This window comes from Ambystoma mexicanum, chromosome 4p (assembly GCF_040938575.1).
Source record: "Ambystoma mexicanum isolate Mex_15411 chromosome 4p, UKY_AmexF1_1, whole genome shotgun sequence".
NCBI classification, from domain to species: domain Eukaryota; kingdom Metazoa; phylum Chordata; class Amphibia; order Caudata; family Ambystomatidae; genus Ambystoma; species Ambystoma mexicanum.
The window spans coordinates 140,852,699-140,871,893 of record NC_090927.1 but is presented as its reverse complement, the minus strand read 5'-3'; the positions used below and the strand labels follow the sequence as shown (position 1 = coordinate 140,871,893).

The following is a 19,195-nucleotide window of genomic DNA, read 5'->3' as shown; positions in this document are numbered from 1 at the left end:
CAGTGGCGCAATCGGGAATTACATGGACTTAGAGACTGCAGGCTGGATAGGGTTGCCCATTTGCACGAAGAGGAACGTTGAGAATGTGACCGCAGTGGACGGAACTCAATTGCTTTCAGGCCCAGTAACTCAATGCACCGCTGATATCACATTAATTTGCCAAGACGGTCATAGGGAAAGCATCTCATTTGATCTTATCGCTGCTCCCCAGTTCCAGTTGATACTCCGCATACCCTGGTTGGAACTGCACAATCCACTTCTAGATTGGCGTGCCAGAACCTTAACCTTCTCCAGGGAATGTAGCCACTGTTATCACCAGGACCGGGAAGTGAGACGCCCACTGCCAGCATCCTTTAAGGAAATATCAGGCTTGGGTATGATTGAAACCTTACCTGCAGAGTATCAAGAATTCCAGGATGTTTTTGCCAAGGTGCAAGCCGACACCCTACCTCCTCACAGGGCTTATGATTGCCAAAGTGATCTGATACCTGGGGCACAGATGCCCTGTAGCCGGATTTACGCCTTGACCGAAAAGGAAAACGCTCTTTTAAAGACCTTTTTAGACCACTATCTGGCAAACTGTTTCATCACGCCCTCGAAGTCCCCCGGAGCCTTGCCGCTTTTCTTCGTTCCCACGAAAGAGGGCGACCTACGCACGTGCATCAACTATAGGGCTTTGAACCAAGTAACGATCAAGAACAGGTACCCATTACCATTGATCTCAGTACTACTCGACCAGGTCCAACGAGCCAAGATTTTTACGAAATTAGATCTTCGCGGCGCCTACCATTTAGTACGCATCAAAGAGGGCGGTGAATGGAAGACCGCCTTCCGGACCAGATACAGTCTATTCGAATACCAAGTAATACCCTTTGGGCTTTGCAATGCTCCAGCAGAATTCCAACACTTCATGAACGATGTTCTCAGAGAACTGCTGGACGTTTGCACAGTCGTGTACATCGACGACATCCTTATATATTCGACTAATGTGCAAGAACACGTGACTCACATAAGAGCTGTGCTTCAAAAGTTAAGGGAAACCATCTCTATGCCATACTCAAATTTTCGTTTCATATCACCGAAGTAGAGTCCCTTGGTTTTGTATTATCACCAGGTGGAATTAAAATGGACAACTGAAAAGTGGAGGCAATCGTCACGTGGCCGTCACCGACATCAGTAAAGGGAGTGCAAAGCTTTTTCGGTTTTGCGAATTTTTACAGATGGTTTATATCTGAATGTTCGCATCTTGTTCATCCAATCACCTCCCTGCTATGCAAAAACTAAAAATTTGAGTGGACACTAGAAGCAGAAGAAGCTTTCCGAGCCTTGAAGGACAAGTTTATCTTGGCACCGTTGCTTCAACACCCACAACCAGACCTTCCCTACATTGTGGAAACAGACGCCTCCAGTGTGGCTATGGGGGCTGTCCTATCCCAACAAAGTCCGAAAATGGGGTGCTTACATCCCGTAGCTTTCTGGTCCAGGAAGTTTACTCCAGCAGAACTTAATTACACAGTTACCGACAAAGAACTACTGGCCATTAAAGGCGCTCTGTCTGAATGGAGACACTACTTACTTGGGGCCAAGAACACCATCACCATCATAACGGATCACCGAAACCCACAATATTTACGCTCTGCAAAAGCACAGTCATCCCGGCAGCTCCGATGGGCCCTATTCCTGTCCGAGTACGACTTTGTGATTACATATCGACCCGGAGTTGAGAACGGCAAGGCTGATGCCCTCTCTTGCATAGGCAAGGTCGAAGACGCTTACATCACCCCCGAACCGATGGATATCGTTCCGGTCATAAAATTCTGGGCCTTTGTGGGGGATCTCCTACGTCGTTAGAACTCCTCCAACAAACCGTTGGAGATACCTTCCCAGAAGACGAAAAGAAGGCCTGGGACAAGAGAGCAGAACAGTTCACTATACGCAATGGTCTACCTTACTACCAAGGTCATCCTTTCCTCCCAACTTGTACTCTTCGAGAGGAAATTATAACCAACTACCATAACACACCTCTGGAAGCCCATCCAGGGATTACAAAGACCCTTGAGAAGGTCAAGGAACATTACTGGTGGCCGACATGGCGGGAAGATGTGACTATGTTTGTAAACTCATGTGAGATCTGCGCTCAATGCAAAACATCCAGAAGGAAACCAGCTGGTCTGTTACAACCCATGGCAATACCACTGGCACCTTGGCATACCATCTCAATGGACTTCATTACGGCTCTACCTTCGAGCTCTGGATATAATACTATACTAGTAGTCGATCTCTTCTCCAAGATGGCCCATTTCCTAGCGTTAAAAGGAATCCCTTCAGCATCAACCTTTGCACAGGTTTTCCTTGAGAACATTTTAAGGGCACATGGATTCCCCTCAGTGATTATTTCGGATAGGGGGAAGTCAATTTGTGTTTGTCTTTTGGAAAAAATGCTGCTCTCTGGCAGGTACTGAAATACGATTGTCAACCAGTCACCATCACTAACCAGACCCTCGAACAGGATATTCGCTGCCTCTTACATTAGACCGATCAAGCTTGGACCGAACTCCTATGGATGGCTGAATATGCCTATAACAACTCAATCCATGCTTCGATACAGCAGACTCCCTTTTATACTTTGTATGGCCGAAATCCACGAACCTCCGTCTACGACCCACCGGAAACGATTGAAATGCCCACAGTAAAAAAGTTACATGAGCGAATAACTCGAGCAGCACAAGAAGCAACCAGACATTTACTGTCAGCCAAGACTACACAGAAGAGATATGCAGACCAACATCGGAGGAAAGCTCCAGATTACCAAGCAGGGGATTCTGTGTGATTGGAGACTAAATATATGCCCCTGAAAGGGCCCAGGAAATTTCAGCCAAAATACATTGCCCCGTTTACCATTGCAAAAGTAATCAATCCCGGAGCCATTAAACTAACCCTACCATCTAATATGCAAATACACCCAGTATTTCACGTCCCGTTATTAAAACCTGTACATCCAGGCACTCGAGTGCAAGTTCCCCAGACACCAATGGTGGTCGAAGGAGAAGAACCCGCATACGAGGTAAAACGTATCCTGGACTCTGAGATAATCAAGAAGACTTTATACTATTTGATAGATTGGAAGGGGGTATGGACCCCCGGATAGGTCATGGGAACCCAGGGAGAACATTCACGCCCCTCGTTTACTCCACAAATTCCACAGGGACAATCCCACCAAACCCGGGGCAGGAGGTACACTATTAGGGGGGGGGGGCCTTGAGGGGGAAGACTGTCATATATGCTGGAGAACAGGCAGGGGCAAGATGGGTTAGATTCTGGCAGACTAAACACGCCTTGCAGGCATCCAACATCTATTTACCACACACTTGCAATCAGGTGCATTTTACAGTTAGCCCCGGCCCCCTTTGGGGAATCTGATTGGCTCAGACATACTTCCTATACACTCAAGATGGCCCCTGGCAGACTTCCAGTGAACGCAGGGCACGTTCAACCCTTTGGGCCTGGTTTCCTATATAAGCCACACCCAAAGTCAGACCTGTGCTTCGTGTTGCAACTCTGGCTTCGAGGAACACGCTTACCGCGATCCTCGACTTGTTCCTTCCTCGGCTTCATCCGCGTGCAAGTCCTGGATCTCAGCATCTGGAAGAGAAAGAAGGCATAAGAAAAGCAGTACCTGTAAGTGCCTTCGCTGCAATCCAACTTCTTCAGCAAGCGCGCGCGCAGTTAACCGCATCACTTACCCGAATCTTCTTGGAGTTCTTAAGGTAGCGTTCAGAGTTCTTGCACACGTCTTCTTCGGCAGATCCCTCCGAGAATCACCTGTGAAGAAAGAAATAACAGGATTAGAACTGGTAATCACTGTTATCTACCGCGCGCAGAACTCGCCGCATAGCAAGGTCCTTAGTGACGCGCAGAACAACCAGAACCACCCTGCAAACGGGAACTAGAACCACCCTGCAAATATATCCGATCCGGTGAAGTAACTGGAACTAGAACCTACCTGCAAACTGGAACTAGAACTCGCCTGCAACTAATCCGAACAAGTGAAGCAACTGGAACTAGAATGTACCTGCAATCTGGAATTAGAACACTCCTGCAAGTTAATTCGAACCAGTGAAGCAACTGGAACTAGAACTCATCACTGGGTGAAGAAACGCAGCGAGTGGCAGAACAGAGACTTGAGGACCTAAGGAAGTTCCAAGGGTCTCAGAGATACAGCACCCCTGCCTAGTTCAGGATGGAGAGCTTGCCCAATCTATCTTAAAGGTGAGCCATATTCCTACACTTCCATCACAGTACACACACAGGGAGGAGGGAGATCGGGGGATTGGGGCCCATATCCAGGCAAACTAAGCAGCTCACCTCTCTCTCAACAGATACCTGTAGTACCACTCCACTACTCCTGGGAAAGGGTCCGGAAGACTTCATCGCTCCCGCAGAGACCCATGTGAGTGTGACAATCCCTCAGTCAGGTTCAAGTTTGCCTCCACACTGTGTCAAAGACTTTGATTGGTTTGACCCGCCTATGACCACCTTGACACCTCAAGCGGCTCCCCTAAGTCCTCTTGGTATTTGTTGTTTCTCCTGGTTCTGGTGAGGAGGGCACCAGTCAGAGACCTTCGAATGATTGGCCATGTGGCGCTGGCCCACTCTCTCTGGTGACTGGTTTACTCACAAAGTTCCTAATGGGCTCCCTCTGCCCAGCTCATACTCCTCTTAAGGTTCACAAAGGGCCTTCCTCTACTGGGCTCGGACACTGCTCCCAAACAAGGGCCTCCCACTGCCGGGCTCGGTACTCTCTCTCTCAAAGTTCATTAAGGAGACTTCCCTCTGCCGGGCTCGAGTCTCCTCTCGCACCTCAGTTTTCAAAAAGGGTTTTGGGACTTCCAGTCCCAGAATGCACTGTCAGGATTTTGCTCCCACTTCTCAGCCCCCCGAAACGGCATTTGGAATTGGGAGCTGCAGAAGCTAAAGGGGGATCATATTCTGAGGTCAGGGTCTCTTTTGCTGACCCTCAGACCTGGGTTCGCCTGACTGTCCCAGGGGAGGAGTCTTACTGTGGGTACGCCAGGCTACCCCAGCTGTCCCTGTACTTGCCTTCTGGAGGTGCCCCTCTCTCTGCATAGTGCAGTCTCTTCTGGACTCACAGGGCCAGTGTCGGGGCGTTTTTCTCCTCCTCTAGGTTTCCCTGGGTCTCTTTCTTCTGGGCTTCCTGCACCTTCCAGCATCCCCAACTCGCTCAAAGTGCGCTTTCCGGCCCCACCTTTTATACTTCCTGGAAGTAGTGATTGGATCTAGGTGTGAGTGGTTGGAAGGGAATGACTGACCCTGCCTGTAATCGTTTGCGGAACAACATGGCGGCCGTCCAAAGGAGTTAATGGCCCAGGGATTCCTATGCGTAATCCTTTTTCTCCCAATCTCTCTCCTTGTCTCAGTGGTTTTAGGGAAAAACAGTGTGGTTGGATTATGGGACTAGTAGTTTTTCTGAAGAATACTGGAAAACCTGTGGGTTTTCATCGGGGTGAAGGGGTACCTGTAGTGTTGGGTACAAAGGGATTTCTGGGTGAAATATGTACTTTCTTTCTCCCGGTTCCTCTCTGCTTTGCTTCTGGTCTGGTGGTTCTTCTATGCTTTGCTTCCGGTCTGGTATCTGTTGGGATTGGAGGAACGGTATGGGTTCTTAAATGGTGTATGGTAACAAAGGGAATGTCTGTTAGGGAGGTGTTAATCCATTGTCGCTCGCGGTGAGTTGTGCGTGAGAAAGTGTCTGTGTCTGAAAGGGGGGGGGGTTCAGTTTCTAGATACCCTACTGGCTTTGTTTGTTTATTTGGTATTGCGCAGAACCAAACCCGAAGGGGTAGCTGGGCGCAAACAGTACAAGATTACTTAAGAACTTAGTTACAGGAGAAATACAATTTATGCAGTTCACAATTAGATCAGGATAAGTGCAGTTTATACAGTTCACATTAGATCAAAGTTAAGTGTACGTTACAGGAGAAATACAATTTATGCAGTTCACAATTAGATCAGGAAAAGTGCAGTTTATACAGTTCACATTAGATCAAAGGTAAGTGTACAAAGAAAGCAGAAAGAAAAGAAAAATGCAGAACTACGGTTCAGTCTAGTTGATCGGATGTCATTCAGCTGGTTGCAGACGTCTAGTGTCTATATGGGAGGGGGAGGTCAAGCTAAATGTCATTGGCACGAATCCAAGTGAGGACTTTTCGCCTGAAACTAGAGTAAGGTTGGTCCATTCTGAGATCCAAAGGGAGTTTGTTCCAAGTTTGCGCAGCTATGATTGGGAAACTACAGCCGCCGGCTGTACTCTTTTTGTATCTAGGCATCACTAAGGTGAAGGCGTTGGTCAGTCTAGTGGGACGGTTTGAGGTTCTCTTGTGGATTCTGTTGGCCAGATAAGGGGGGGCAATGTTGTTAAGACATTTGGATGTGAGGGAAAGTATTTTGAGGGTGATCCTATCTTTGATTTTTAGCTAATGGATATTTTTCCTAGAGGTGGAGATGTGGGCTCTGTTAGGAATATTTAAAGCTACTCTGATAGCGTTGTTTTGGAGAGTTTGTAGTTTGTCAAGGATATACTTGTTAGAACCTGCATAGAGGGCATTGCAGTAATCCAGCTTGGATATGATGAGAGCATTGGCTAATGTGATGCAGCTAGTCTCAGTTAGAAATGGTCTGCATGCTCGGATCAATTTACAAGTATATGCAGTGGAGGATGCTAGAGAGTTTGTTTGTTTTTTGAAGGTGAGCGCTGAGTCAAGATAAACCCCGAGGGTTTTGACTGCAGGCATCACTTTGATGACGTTATTGTCGATGTTAAATGATGCATAGTTAGGGTCAAGTTTTTTGATGGCCAACGCTGAGCCAAGGATCAGTAGCTCAGTCTTGTCGTCGTTCAGGCAGAGGCCATGGGACGCCATCCAAGCCTGAATGAGGAGATATATCTTATTTACTAAGGCCGTGTCTTCAAAGAAGTTACCCGAAAGGGGGATTAGAATCTGAGTGTCATCTGCGTAATTAGTGTAGACAACACCCAGTCTGTCCAACTTATTAAACAGGGGCTTAGTAAAGATGTTATACATCGTCGGAGAAACACATGATCCTTGGGGAACACCGCATGAAACTTGTATGGGATCGGCGGCTGCTGAGGGGGAGAAGACTCTCATTGTCCGGTTTGCAAGGAAGGATTGTACCCAGGTTATGGCATCACTTGAGAAATGAGCGGCCGAGCTTAGGTGATTGCATAAGACTGCATGATCTACCAAGTCGAAGGCCGCAGATAGGTCAAGGAGGAGTAGCATAGCTGATTTACCATTGTCCTTCAACTCGTCAATTTGGGTCTTGAGGTCAATCAAGGCTGTTTCAGTACCATGAAGGGGACAGAAGCCAGATTGCCGTGATCCTAGTAAATTGTTAGTTTCTAAGTAGTCCTGGATTTGCAGGTATGCTACTCTGTCTATGATTTTAAGTGGGAAAGGGACGGTAGTGATGGGTCTGTAGTTAGTTGGTATAGCATGGTCAAGTGTTTGTTTTTTTAGCAAGGGAAGCACCCAGGATTGTTTGAGGTTGTTAGGTACTAGATTAGACTTAAAGGATGCATTCATGAGTTTCGAAATGAAGGCTGCTAGGTCTCGAGCTGTATCTTTTATAATTTGGGCCGGACAGTTGTCTCCTTTACAATTGGAAGGTTTTAGAGATAGTATGATTTTTTTCTGTCTCCAATATGGATATTTTTCTGCAGCTAAATGGGTGAGGGGTGTTAGATTGGTTTGGGAGGAGCTGAGGTTGCAGTATGGGTTCTGTTGGCAGGAGCAAGGAAGCTTTTTTGTTAGCAATTTTGGATTGGAGCAAGCTAATTTTACCCGCCAGGGCATTTTGTATATTAGTGCACCAGGGCTTATTTTTAGGAATGTTGTCAGGTGGGGTTATGGGTGTTTGCATTTCACGGAGGATGGAAAATAGCTCCTTAGTGTCTGATTTGGCTTTAGAGATTCTATCATTGAAGGTATTTCTTTTAGTACTTATGATTTCCTTTTATACTGTTTGGCGAGGGTGGCTAATTTAGTTTTGTTCTCCTCAGTGGGTGAGTGTTGCCAGATTGACTGCAACTTTCTTTTTTGGATTCTAAGGTCTTTCAGGTGTGGCGTGAACCAGTTGTTAAGGTGACAAAGTTGTTTGCTTTTGCGCAGCTTGGTAGGGGCAATCGAGTCAAGTGCCTTGATCATTGAACTGTTGTAAGCTTCTACAAGCGACGTGGGGTCTGTGATGTTGTCTAAGTTATTAAGAGTAGGGAGAAGGTGGGGTAGGAGTTGTTCTGATGTGATGTCTTACTTCTGGTGGGGAGTGGCGGGGCCATGAGTATAAGTTTAGGTCGGATAAGGTCTAGTGAGGCATTGAATACAATTAAGTGGTGGTTGGTCCAGGATTGTGGTATTATGTTGGTAATGCTGATGTTACAGTTCCGATCAGCAACCCAGTCTAGGGTTCTACCTTTGGCATGAGTAGGAGAGGAGACTTTTTGAGTTGGGGCGTAGTCATTCAGGAGTGAGGCGACAGATAGGGCATGTTTGTCGTTGCTGTCATTAAAGCCCAGGTTAAAGTCTCCCAGTAATAGTATTTGAGCATGGTCTTTAGTATTGTTAGTTATGATGCTGGTTAGGTCGTCTTCAAAGGTTCCTAATGGTCCAGGTGGTCTGTAGATAACATGCAAGGTGAGAGTCCGGTTACAAGAGAGGTGCAATTTGGCAGTAAGGAGTTCACAAGATGGGAATATCAGGGTAGTAGCTAGTTTGATAGGTAAGGTAGCTTTATGAATGATGGCTAGGCCGCCACCTTTAGTGTTAGGTCTATCGACTCTTAGTAGTTGGTAGCCGTCAGGTATAGCTAGCATGATGGCAGGGCCAGCCGCATCATGGAGCCATGTTTCGGTTATGACTAGTAGGTCTAAGTTTTCATTAGTTAGGGTGTCCGAGATCTCAGTAGCATGGGCGACCATGGATCTTGCATTAATGAGAGATCCAATTATTGATAAGGTACTAGTTGGTTGAGTCGAGGGAGGTTGTTTATTTTTAGTGGGGGCATCTCTTTGTGACGGTGGCTGGTTAGTGGTTATAGGAGCAGGGCGGGGGGGTGGTAGGTTTGGGGTATTGCGAACATTTGTTTGCTAGATCGATATAGCCTCTGTGATTGTGGTAGGAAGATGGTTCATGAAGACAGGACAGTCTTGCCCTCAGTCTCATGTTTCTGTCCTTAGCAGGGTGTGAGTCCGCGGATGCAAATGCCATGGTGGTAAGGAGGCTCAGAGCAATGTGTAAGGATTGGTAATGGGTGATTTTCATTCTGGTTGTGGGCAGGGATGAGTGGGTGGGCAAGTCCAAGTCCAAACTGTGGGCGTGGACTAGGTTGCATGCAAAGGCGTGTAGCTAGTGGTTCGGTGCCAGAGAGGTCTGAGCAGTCTGTAAAGAGACCTGTATATTGGCAGTTAGGTGAACTAGGCGAGTACCAGTAGGCTAGGTTCTAGGTGGGCAAAGCGGTGGCAAACTAGGCAAGTGTAGAAGGCTAGCTAGGTAGTGTGTCACCTGAGTGTGTCAGGGCAACTAGAAGCACATTGAAGTATATGAAGTGGCTAGGGCAGTGTTATACCTAATGACAATCATGGGGCAGGGGCACAGGTCAGGGCACAAATCAGGTGAGGTGCTATCTGCAGCAGCACAGATTAAGGCAAAGGTCAATTGTGGTCTATTGGCGACCATAAGGCACAACACAAATTGAGGCACAAATCAGGTGAGGTCTGATGGCGACCATAGGGCACAGCACATATTAAGGCACAGGTCAATTGTGGTCTATTGGCGACCATAAGGCACAACACAAATTGAGGCACAAATCAGATGAGGTCTGATGGCGACCATAGGCCACAGCACAGATTAAGGCACAGGTCAATGGTGGTCTATTGGCGACCATAAGGCACAACACAAATTGAGGCACAAATCAGGTGAGGTCTGATGGCGACCATAGGGCACAGCACAGATTAAGACAGATCGGGCAGGGTCTAATGGCGACCCTAGGTGCAGTACATTGTAAAGGTGGCGGAGTTTGAGACCAGGGTGAGACAAAAGTCTGAGTTAGGTAGCGCCAAGGTTCTGGTGGGCCACTTAGGCCAGTGGAGACGTAAGGCAGCAGCAGTGACTAAGTTTGACTAGAATAAATGGCACAGGAATAGACTACACACACATGGGTTAGGGAACATGTGTCATACAGTAGGGTGTACCGTGTCTCGCCTGGGGTATTCCCCAAGGGTAAACCCCAAGTTCCTCTACCCAAAAGATCCTCCCTCCCTTGCACGTCCGCCCCCAGGGTTGGGATCTGTGGGCGCCAGCCCTTCCATGGCCACCTGAATAAGGTATTTTTGGGGTCTACTTGGGAGAATACAGCTCCCATTATATCCGTGCAAAGAATTTAAATATATATTTTGTTTTTATCAGCAGATTTTGCCATTTTTCTTGATTAGGGATCCAAGTTATTTGATTAGCAAATTTATCATTCATATCATTGTCACAAAGTTATTGGTATTCAAAGGCACACGATAAGCATGCACGTGTTCTTCCAAAATCGGTGAGATGGAAGGGTTATTTGCATGAAAGAGGTGCGACTATGCTCCCTTCATCCCCCTTGATATATGGCAGGGTGACCATACTGGCAAGGTTCTGCCACCACTTCGTGATGCAGGACCTTAGGGTAGTGTGAGGAGGAGCTCATGTTTGACCCACAGCACCCTGGTGAAGCGGCCCGGCTCGCAAAAAATGGCACCCCACTTTAACTTTACGCAATTTTGTGTTCAGGAGAATCCACAAGCTATTTACAGGAGGGCTGCTTCATGGGTCAGAGTCCGCACCCATACGAACATTATGAGTCTGATATAGAGGCACTGGGGAAGGCGGCCTTCAAACAGGTTCACTGTAAGCCCCACTGGTGTGGCGCTGGAAAGCAAGATATTGGTCTGCCCTTTTACTGGATCGGGGTGTCTAGGGAGACCATCACTTCAGTTATAAAGCAATATACGGTCAGCCAATCTCCACTATATATTAGGGATGTAACGGTATAACGGTATACCGTTAAAGATACCGTGAACCACTTAATTGAACAATAACCGTCACATTGCTTATACCGTTCATACCGTTAAGTATGTTTTTCAATCTGATTTGGAAAGGCTGCTGTAAGCAAGTGCTGCGCAGTCTTGGTCTTGCACTGTTGGATGTGCTGTCTGCCAAGTAGTTTCAGTTAGAGCAGTTTTTAATGCCATTCCATAAACAACACATGCTTGACACAAAATCAATATGTTAGCAATAGGAAGAATAGATACAGTGCCAAGAAGGAAAAGGGTTTACTTTGGGGTGGTGGTTTTGGGGTTTATATATTTATAATGGATAATGTTCTCTAAACATATGGCAACGGGGAGATTTCCCTGGTTCTATCATTGAATTTACATATAATAAGTCACACTGCGAAATTCACTGATCTGTCAGTATTCCCTGCTGCCATACCAAAGGGTAACATGTCCGTGATTACTGAACACCTTTTGGCCCGCAAGTAAACTAAAGGCTGTAACGTAAAGAGAGAGTGCGTGTGTATGCGCACAAGCGTATACTACCATCAGCCTCCATTGATGCAGATTATCAAGATTATCATGCAGGTTATCAAGATGGCAACATGTTCATCTTCACCAGTAGCCAGTGGGGGAGCAAAAAGCCTAAATGACCACTAAAGAAAAGCTATTCAGTTTGCTTTGCCAGTTGCAGCAGGCCCACCCCCCCCTCTCCACACGTGTTTGTGTTTGGTGGAAGCAAGGCATTTCAGTGGAAAGTATGTTGAAAAGCCCAATTCTGGCCCTGGCCGCCTGGTTTTGTTAGTGATGATAAATCTGGCAATTTATGACCTTTTAGAAAATATTTGTTAAGATTAGTTAACTCCACCTGCTATTCTGCGATAACCATGATATACCGTCATTTGGCAAGAAGGTTATCGTACCGTCATAAAACTAATACTGTGACACCCCTACTATATATAAGAAATCTAGAACTACACACAGGTGCAGGCCCTCCTAGAAAGCCTAGCCCTAGTGGAGAGAACATGTCCATAAAAAGTGTGTGGGCTTTTGCGGAAGGAGACTGACAACTTGTCGGCGGTTGGTGATCGTTGCAGGAGGTGATGAAGATCGGAGCAGAGGTAGTGGTGAAGAGTGAAGCCGAGGAGGAGGTTCTAGAGTGAACATAGAGGGAAGTAGTGCTGATCAGAAAAAGGCAAATCCTGCTTCTACAGAGCTTGCAAACACACCCTCAAAACAGTTCCAAACTCTGCACAGAAAATGAGCACTGTGGCATTAAAAACCACTTCATCTAAAGTGTTCATTAGACTTGCCTACTGAAAGAGCAGCCATGTAAGAGCAAGTTCTCATGAAAGAGTGCAATGTGATGGCCTTTATGTAAGGGGATCAGAATGGTTGTATAAGGGGTTTATGCCAAATATAATCTGATGGTAACATTTTCTGTTGAAAGACTAAATAACGTGAAGTATAATACTCTCCTTCAGTCTTGCCATAAAATGTATTACAATGTATGGCTTTTTAAATTTGTGCATGTTTTTAATGAGAAAAAAAACATTGGTTGCAAGGTGGTCTAAGGTGATGTAAGAGACATCCTTTACCCCATATTGCAATGTCTTCCAATTATGTAATGTGGTTTCTCAAATCACACCCGAGGATAAATAACTGTATAACGTTTACATCACACAACATGTAATCCAGCTATATAATTCCAACATCCCACAACCTTCAGATTGAGTCATAAGAAATGGGATGGAAGATTTTAGATAGAACTTCCAATACCTTGGGCATAAGTATGTGATGTCAAAGGACGTTCTAATATACCTTTTTATTTCCTTTCAGTACCATTTCTTCTGCATTTAACTCCTTAGCTACTGTTACTATGGAAGACCTGGTAAAACCCCACTTTCCGAACCTCTCAGAATCGCGAGCCACCATGCTTTCCAAGGTCGTTGGTGAGTCTTAAAATTTATTTTCCATGTAACGCAGTTCCGAGAAAGTGTTGTACGACATTTCAATGCATTAGATCCATTGTTGATTACGAAAGGCTCTCTGGTCATGTTCAGACCATTTACAGAACCCCAATTGAAGGAATTTATTTTAATATCCGGGACCAGGAACTGGCCCCACTGCTATAAACGCATTGGCTGAATTCACAATAAAATGTAGTCTAAATTGGGCCATTGAGGTGGGAGGGTAGCAGTTTTAGTTTTGGTATTGGAGAGTGAATGTCATTTGAAAGGTTTAGCAGACATTTGGGAATAAAGATCTTCCTCTAACAAATTAAATATCGACCCACGCAACTATGTGGTAGATGCATAATCCTGGGATTAAAGTCAGGTCAGATGTGTTTATAGATGGAAAAGGAGATGGGATTCACTTTCTGAATAGAGCTTGACCAGTAGAATATTTATGAGTTTGTTGCAAAGACAAGTAGAGTTTAGAAGTCCATTTGACCAAAGAATTCATGCAACGAAAACTGATACTTCCTTCTTGCAAAATACAATAAAGATATGGCAACAACTGATCAGAGATTATTGAAGAACTTCAGAGGGGAAAATTACTCTGTGTGCAGGATGTGCCATAGAGCATACCATAGGAAAATGGCTACCGAAAGCCATTTTTGCTACTATAAACACATTATACAGCAACATCAGTAAAGAATAACTCCACCAGTGGCACTCTACAGCTGGAGTAAGAAGCTGCCAGGGCACTGAGGTACCAGGAGACACTTGGCTCTGCGTGTACAGGACTCTTTCAGTGGACTTCAAAATGATCCCACCCCCAACACCAAAGGCTCAGCCACCCAAATGTCAAACCCCTGAGTTAATTGGGCAGCATGAGGAGGGGTATGGAGAAACAGGGCACCAAACTTCACTAGGAGTAGAGCTCGAAAGAGTAAAACAGCAGACGGCAAGCTGGAGGGTACTGGGGAGAAGAAGGTGACTGTGAGCAGGACGCTATGTTCCTGAGAAGAAATCGGGGTTACAGGGAACAAGACTGCCTATGTTAAAGTAAGAGACCAGACTTGTAAAGCGTTCCAAGCTTGTTCAGAGCTACATGTCTGAGAGAGCCCATGAGAGCAGCACTTTACATGAAGGGAACAATCTCACAGCCTGATAAAGCCTCTAAGCGAGAAGAAAATCCTGCTGGTAGGAGTATCATAGTATTATAGCTAAAGAAAAACAAAGATGTTCCCAGTCTCACTGCGCCAAGAAATTATAATTAATTGTTTGTGCAAAGAAAAGCCTTTATTGTTTGTGCGAAGAGAAGCCTGACACGTGTTTCAAGCTGTGTACAGCTTTTCATCAGAGGCTTAGGTTGCAGCAATAAGAACTCCACTTTTAGAGTAGGACAATGCCAAATACAGTTCTCAAAATGCCTCGCAGTTGCGGAAAGCTCAATGACCGCTTGTTTCAATTGTACCATTGCAATGGTAACACGAGTAGACTGAAACAAGCGGTCATTGAGCTTTCCGCAACTGCGAGGCATTTTGAGAACTGTATTTGGCATTGTCCTACTCTAAAAGTGGAGTTCTTATTGCTGCAACCTAAGCCTCTGATGAAAAGCTGTACACAGCTTGAAACACGTGTCAGGCTTCTCTTCGCACAAACAATAAAGGCTTTTCTTTGCACAAACAATTAATTATAATTTCTTAGCGCAGTGAGACTGGGAACATCTTTGTTTTTCTTCAACTATTCCTGTGGATGTGTATTGGCAGTACACCCACACCGCCCAGATACCCGCAGCCTTGATGTTTATTTTCTTAATCACTGTATAAGCGCTGTGAACTTGTGACTTTTTCTGCCATAACTTTGTTGTTAGTATTATAGCTAGTTTGGATGGATGACCCGCAGTTCGAGGGTAAGAATATTTTGCCGGTCACTTATTCTAAGTAGAGAGATAGAAATACTTGCCTGTAGGCAATTGCCAAGAATCCAGCAGGGCCCTATATTCCTTGAACTGAGAATATTATTAACTTGGTATATGTGGGCAGGACCGATTTTTCTTTTTTTATTTGATTTTTTTCCCCCCCATCGGTAGACCATAGAGACAATTTCCAATCGCCTATGTTGACACCTTTAGTTTCTTTGCCTGCTCCACCCTACCTCTGTTTTCAGTGCAGAGGAGTTAAGTTTGCACATTTTTAGTGCATGAGGATTGGGCAAGGTGGTGCATTGGGGGACTTAAGTATTTGTGCTACTTTTGCTTCTTCATGGGAACGATTTATGTCAGTCTTGCTTTGTTGTAAGGATTCCTCTGTGGTAATTGGTTTGGGTGTGCCTGGAATCAATTTTGGGCTTGTGGGCTTATGTTTATAGACACATTGTTTGAAGCTCTGTTTAGCTGGACAAGCCCTGGGGAGAGTTGTGAGGGTACAATACCAACACTTTTAAAAGAACCACAGCAAGTCAAGAAAGGCAGAGTCTACTGTAGAGAAAGAAAGTTCATAGGCCAGGCCCACTCTTGGAGAGAGCAAGGCGAAATGTGCCCAAGATCACACAGTTGAATTATACTTTAAAAGGTCTTTGCAGATGGTTCAAAAAGGAGTTTGATCAGTTCAGAAAAGTTAGTTAACAGGTCCCAGGTCATCCCAGGATAGAGTGTCAAGGATTTACGGGACACCTTGAACAGTCCGTTGCAAGGGAGACCAGGCGGGACACAGTACCTGAAATGGTGAGAAAGCTCCAGCGGGGGCAGTTGTTCCAGGCAGCGGGTGCAAGTCGGTGCTTCGTCCAGGGGAAGAGAAGATCTCGACATGGAGGAAAGCTGGAGGTCGTTGCACTGCCAGGGAAGAAACCAGCCGCGGAGTTTCCCGGTTAAAAGGTACTGCCTTTTTATTCGCGGTAGTGGTGAAGCGTGACTATCCGGCCGCCGGGCTACTTGGCACGGGCGATTCGACCACGAGACAATCCAGGAAGGCGAAAAGAGGGCGAACGGAGTTAACCCCACCAGTTCAAAGGAAGAAGACTCTCCAGGAAGAAGATCTTCTCTGTCGTTGGGAAGTGGGGAGTTGGTTCAGCAGGGCTCCACCGGTGGTGTCGTCGTTGCAGGTCGGCTCAGCTTCTCCCTCTTCGGATTCTTTAGGTCCTGTGGCGACTTCTGAAGTTCCAGTCCCCAAAGCCCTGCTTTTATGCAGAAAACGCCCATTCATCAGTCCTAGCTGTCACTAAAACATGCTAAGTGGTGAGCCGGGCAGATCACCACTGGGCCAATCACACAAGAGTGACTTTAGTTGCCGAGACAACTCAGTCCAGGGTGCCTATTCCCCCCCCTCCCACACATCCTGTAGACCCAGACAGAGTGGCACCACTTTTGGAGGCTTCTGTGCAGAAGCCTGCCAAAAGTGGAACAAAGGGCTCGACTTGGGTTGGAGTTACAGAGGCGAACACAAACGCCATTTTAAAACTGAGTCCTGGCAAAAAGACCCAACCGGGGAATAAATATTAAATAATTAACCCGGCGGTATCTTTAACATTGCACCAAAAAAGTGGTGCGTTTAAAATGAATGGGAAAATCCCATAGGAAATATTCCGGTGGAATATTTCGCGTGGTAACCACTGCCACCAGCCAGAAACTCGACGAGGGGGGCTGCACAGTACCCCCTCGAAAAACAGACCCAGGGGCAATCTAATTACCCCTACCAATACTTCCACAATATGATGGTTTTGTACTGGTTCTGTTCACAATTTAAGACTAGTAAAGTCAATGGTGACTTTACATGGCCTGGGAGACAGTAGTCAGTTCCAGGGTATGGAGTCTGTTTGGGGGTCACTATGACACCCCTGTGTTACTGCACTGAGGGTGCTGTGTAACACACATACCAAAAACACATGAAGCCCTATGGAGTAAAAGACCCATAGCCCATAAAACACATTACAAAGTCAAAGGACATTCTCAAATCATGCAGAAGAGTGGGAGAAAGAGTTTCACTCTTAGCAGGAGAAAAAAATAAACCCCAAATATCCAGCAATGCTGCTGGGGGACTCACTAGGTTTGGGAAATTAGCCTTTACAGAGAATTCTCCCTAACACTCCTCTATAGCCTATCAGTGTCCTTTGGGTCATACTGCCCCCAGCCAATGACACTCCTCCTCCTAAGCTCCACCCCTGGTGGCCATCTTCAGATTTTACTGCATGTTTCTAGTTTTGGGAGTCCTCGTGATTTTCTCCTTGAAAATGTTTTTTTTCTTCTGTTTTTTGAAGAAATTCTCCATCTCCACCGTCACGCAGCGACTACCGGCAGCTGGGACCCATTGTCAGCGAAGATCTTCATTCCATCGTTGGATGTTCAGCTCATGGTGCCAAGGGCCCAGGATTGGGCCTACACCTCGACCATGGCTGATGCCACGAAGAAAAGCCTCTATAGGACCTGTGAGAACTGCGCCCTGAAAAATCTTTGAAGATCGGCACCTCAAGTGCATTTACTGTCTTCCACCGATCACAAGGCAGACAGCTGTTAATTTTCAATCCTTTTCATCGAGGACACGAAAGGACTGCTGTCGAAGGTTGGTGGCTTGGATCAAGGAAGGAAAGGACTCTAACGTGGCCTCCAGCCTCTTCCAGGGCCAGCAGGACCAAAGAGCGTGTTCCCTCTAGTAAAAAGAGTTGAGGTCCTTTGAGGATGCTTTCTTGGCGAAGATCCCCAAAAAGTCAAAATCACAAGTTCCATCGTCTTCCTTGCCAACGGTCCCGTCCTGCCTGTGCTTCGTCAGGGGTTGCCGACCCTCGAGCCCTCACAGCCATTTAGCTCTCCAAGAGGTTCGGGCCAGGTTCCTGGACCTCCTGTACCTGCTCCTGCGCCAGGGGACTTGTCCTTGGAGATACTCCCCACCCTTTACACCCTGGTGGCTGATATTCATCAGCGATTACCCACTGCTTCTGTCCCAGCTCTGGCACGTAGTCCTCCAAGGCCTCCTCCGCATCAGCCGACACTGCCTCATAGGGCCCCGGCTACACCCCAGCCTGTGCCAAGGGTTGTGGCTTCTTGATAGAGGAGCCAATTCAAACTGACACGGGCATCGACACCACAGCTACTCACACCGATGGTTTTGATGACTACATTCCTGCGGACGGGGGAACTTCCGGATTTCGATGCGCCCACCAGGGCCTCTCCCCCTGACCAGATTGGCTCTTTCCACTGTATTCTCTCAAAGACAGCCACACTTTTCAACCTGTTACAAGAAGAGAAGAAAAGGAAGGTTTCCTTTTTGAACAGCGGGAGTCCTCCAAGAAGACCATTGTTTCGGTCCCTTTGTTGGATGACATATGGGAGGATGGCTTGGCCGTCATGAAGGTTCGTAATACCTGTTAAGTGTCATCAGTTTGAAAAGAAGTACTGGGTTCCAGACTCAGTCCCTAGATACCTCTGGTCCCAGCCTTCACTGGACTCTGTCTGCCACCACCAGAAAAAGGTCTTCCAACCCTCCTTCGTCGTCATGGTGCCTCTGGACCAGGAAGGCAAGAAGCTTGATGCTGCAGGAAGGCGCATCATCACCCAACGGCTTGCACAGCAGCATCATCACCCCAGCGGCTTGCTCAATGAAGGGCGTCAATGCACTCGCCATCCTGTCGAGGTACGATAAGGAGCTGTTGTACAAGCTGCGGCCCATCCTCGACTTCTTCCCTGATGAGGCTGAGGTCTTGACCCTGTTAAAGGAGGGGAGGTGGCTTCCGACCACGCACAGTCGCTCTCGACATATCAGACTACAGCTTGGCTTCCACCAGATGAGGAATTGTGTGGTGCTCTGGCGCCAAGGTTGGATTAAGCCCACAAATTTCCACACAGATGTGCAGACCAAGCTCATCGACATGCAGTTGGATGGGGACAATCATTTGGTAAGCCGGTTTATGCCACTCTCCAGGCCATCAAGACCGACACAGTGACTGTACATTATCTGTGATCCCTGCCGCAGAGAAGGCATTCCGTTTTCATACCATAAGCATTGTGTTGGGTTTTTATATTGTGTTTATGATTTGACAAAGTACTTACTTTCCCCATGAATTCTCTTGGTCTACTTGTATTTAAAATAAACCTTTATTTTTTCAATACTTCCGAGTGTAGCTGTTTCTTTTG

General features: G+C 46.5%; 1 protein-coding gene across 3 annotated transcripts in view; it reads left to right on the top strand.

The window, feature by feature from the left end:
- Positions 1-19,195, top strand: part of SLC5A6 (solute carrier family 5 member 6) — a 1,144,170-nt gene that overhangs the window by 616,272 nt on the left and 508,703 nt on the right. For all 3 annotated transcript variants that reach the window (XM_069605582.1, XM_069605584.1, XM_069605583.1), the window contains exon 10: positions 12,962-13,074. In XM_069605582.1, the coding sequence (XP_069461683.1) occupies positions 12,962-13,074 (113 nt within the window). The remainder of the gene's footprint in view (positions 1-12,961; positions 13,075-19,195) is intronic.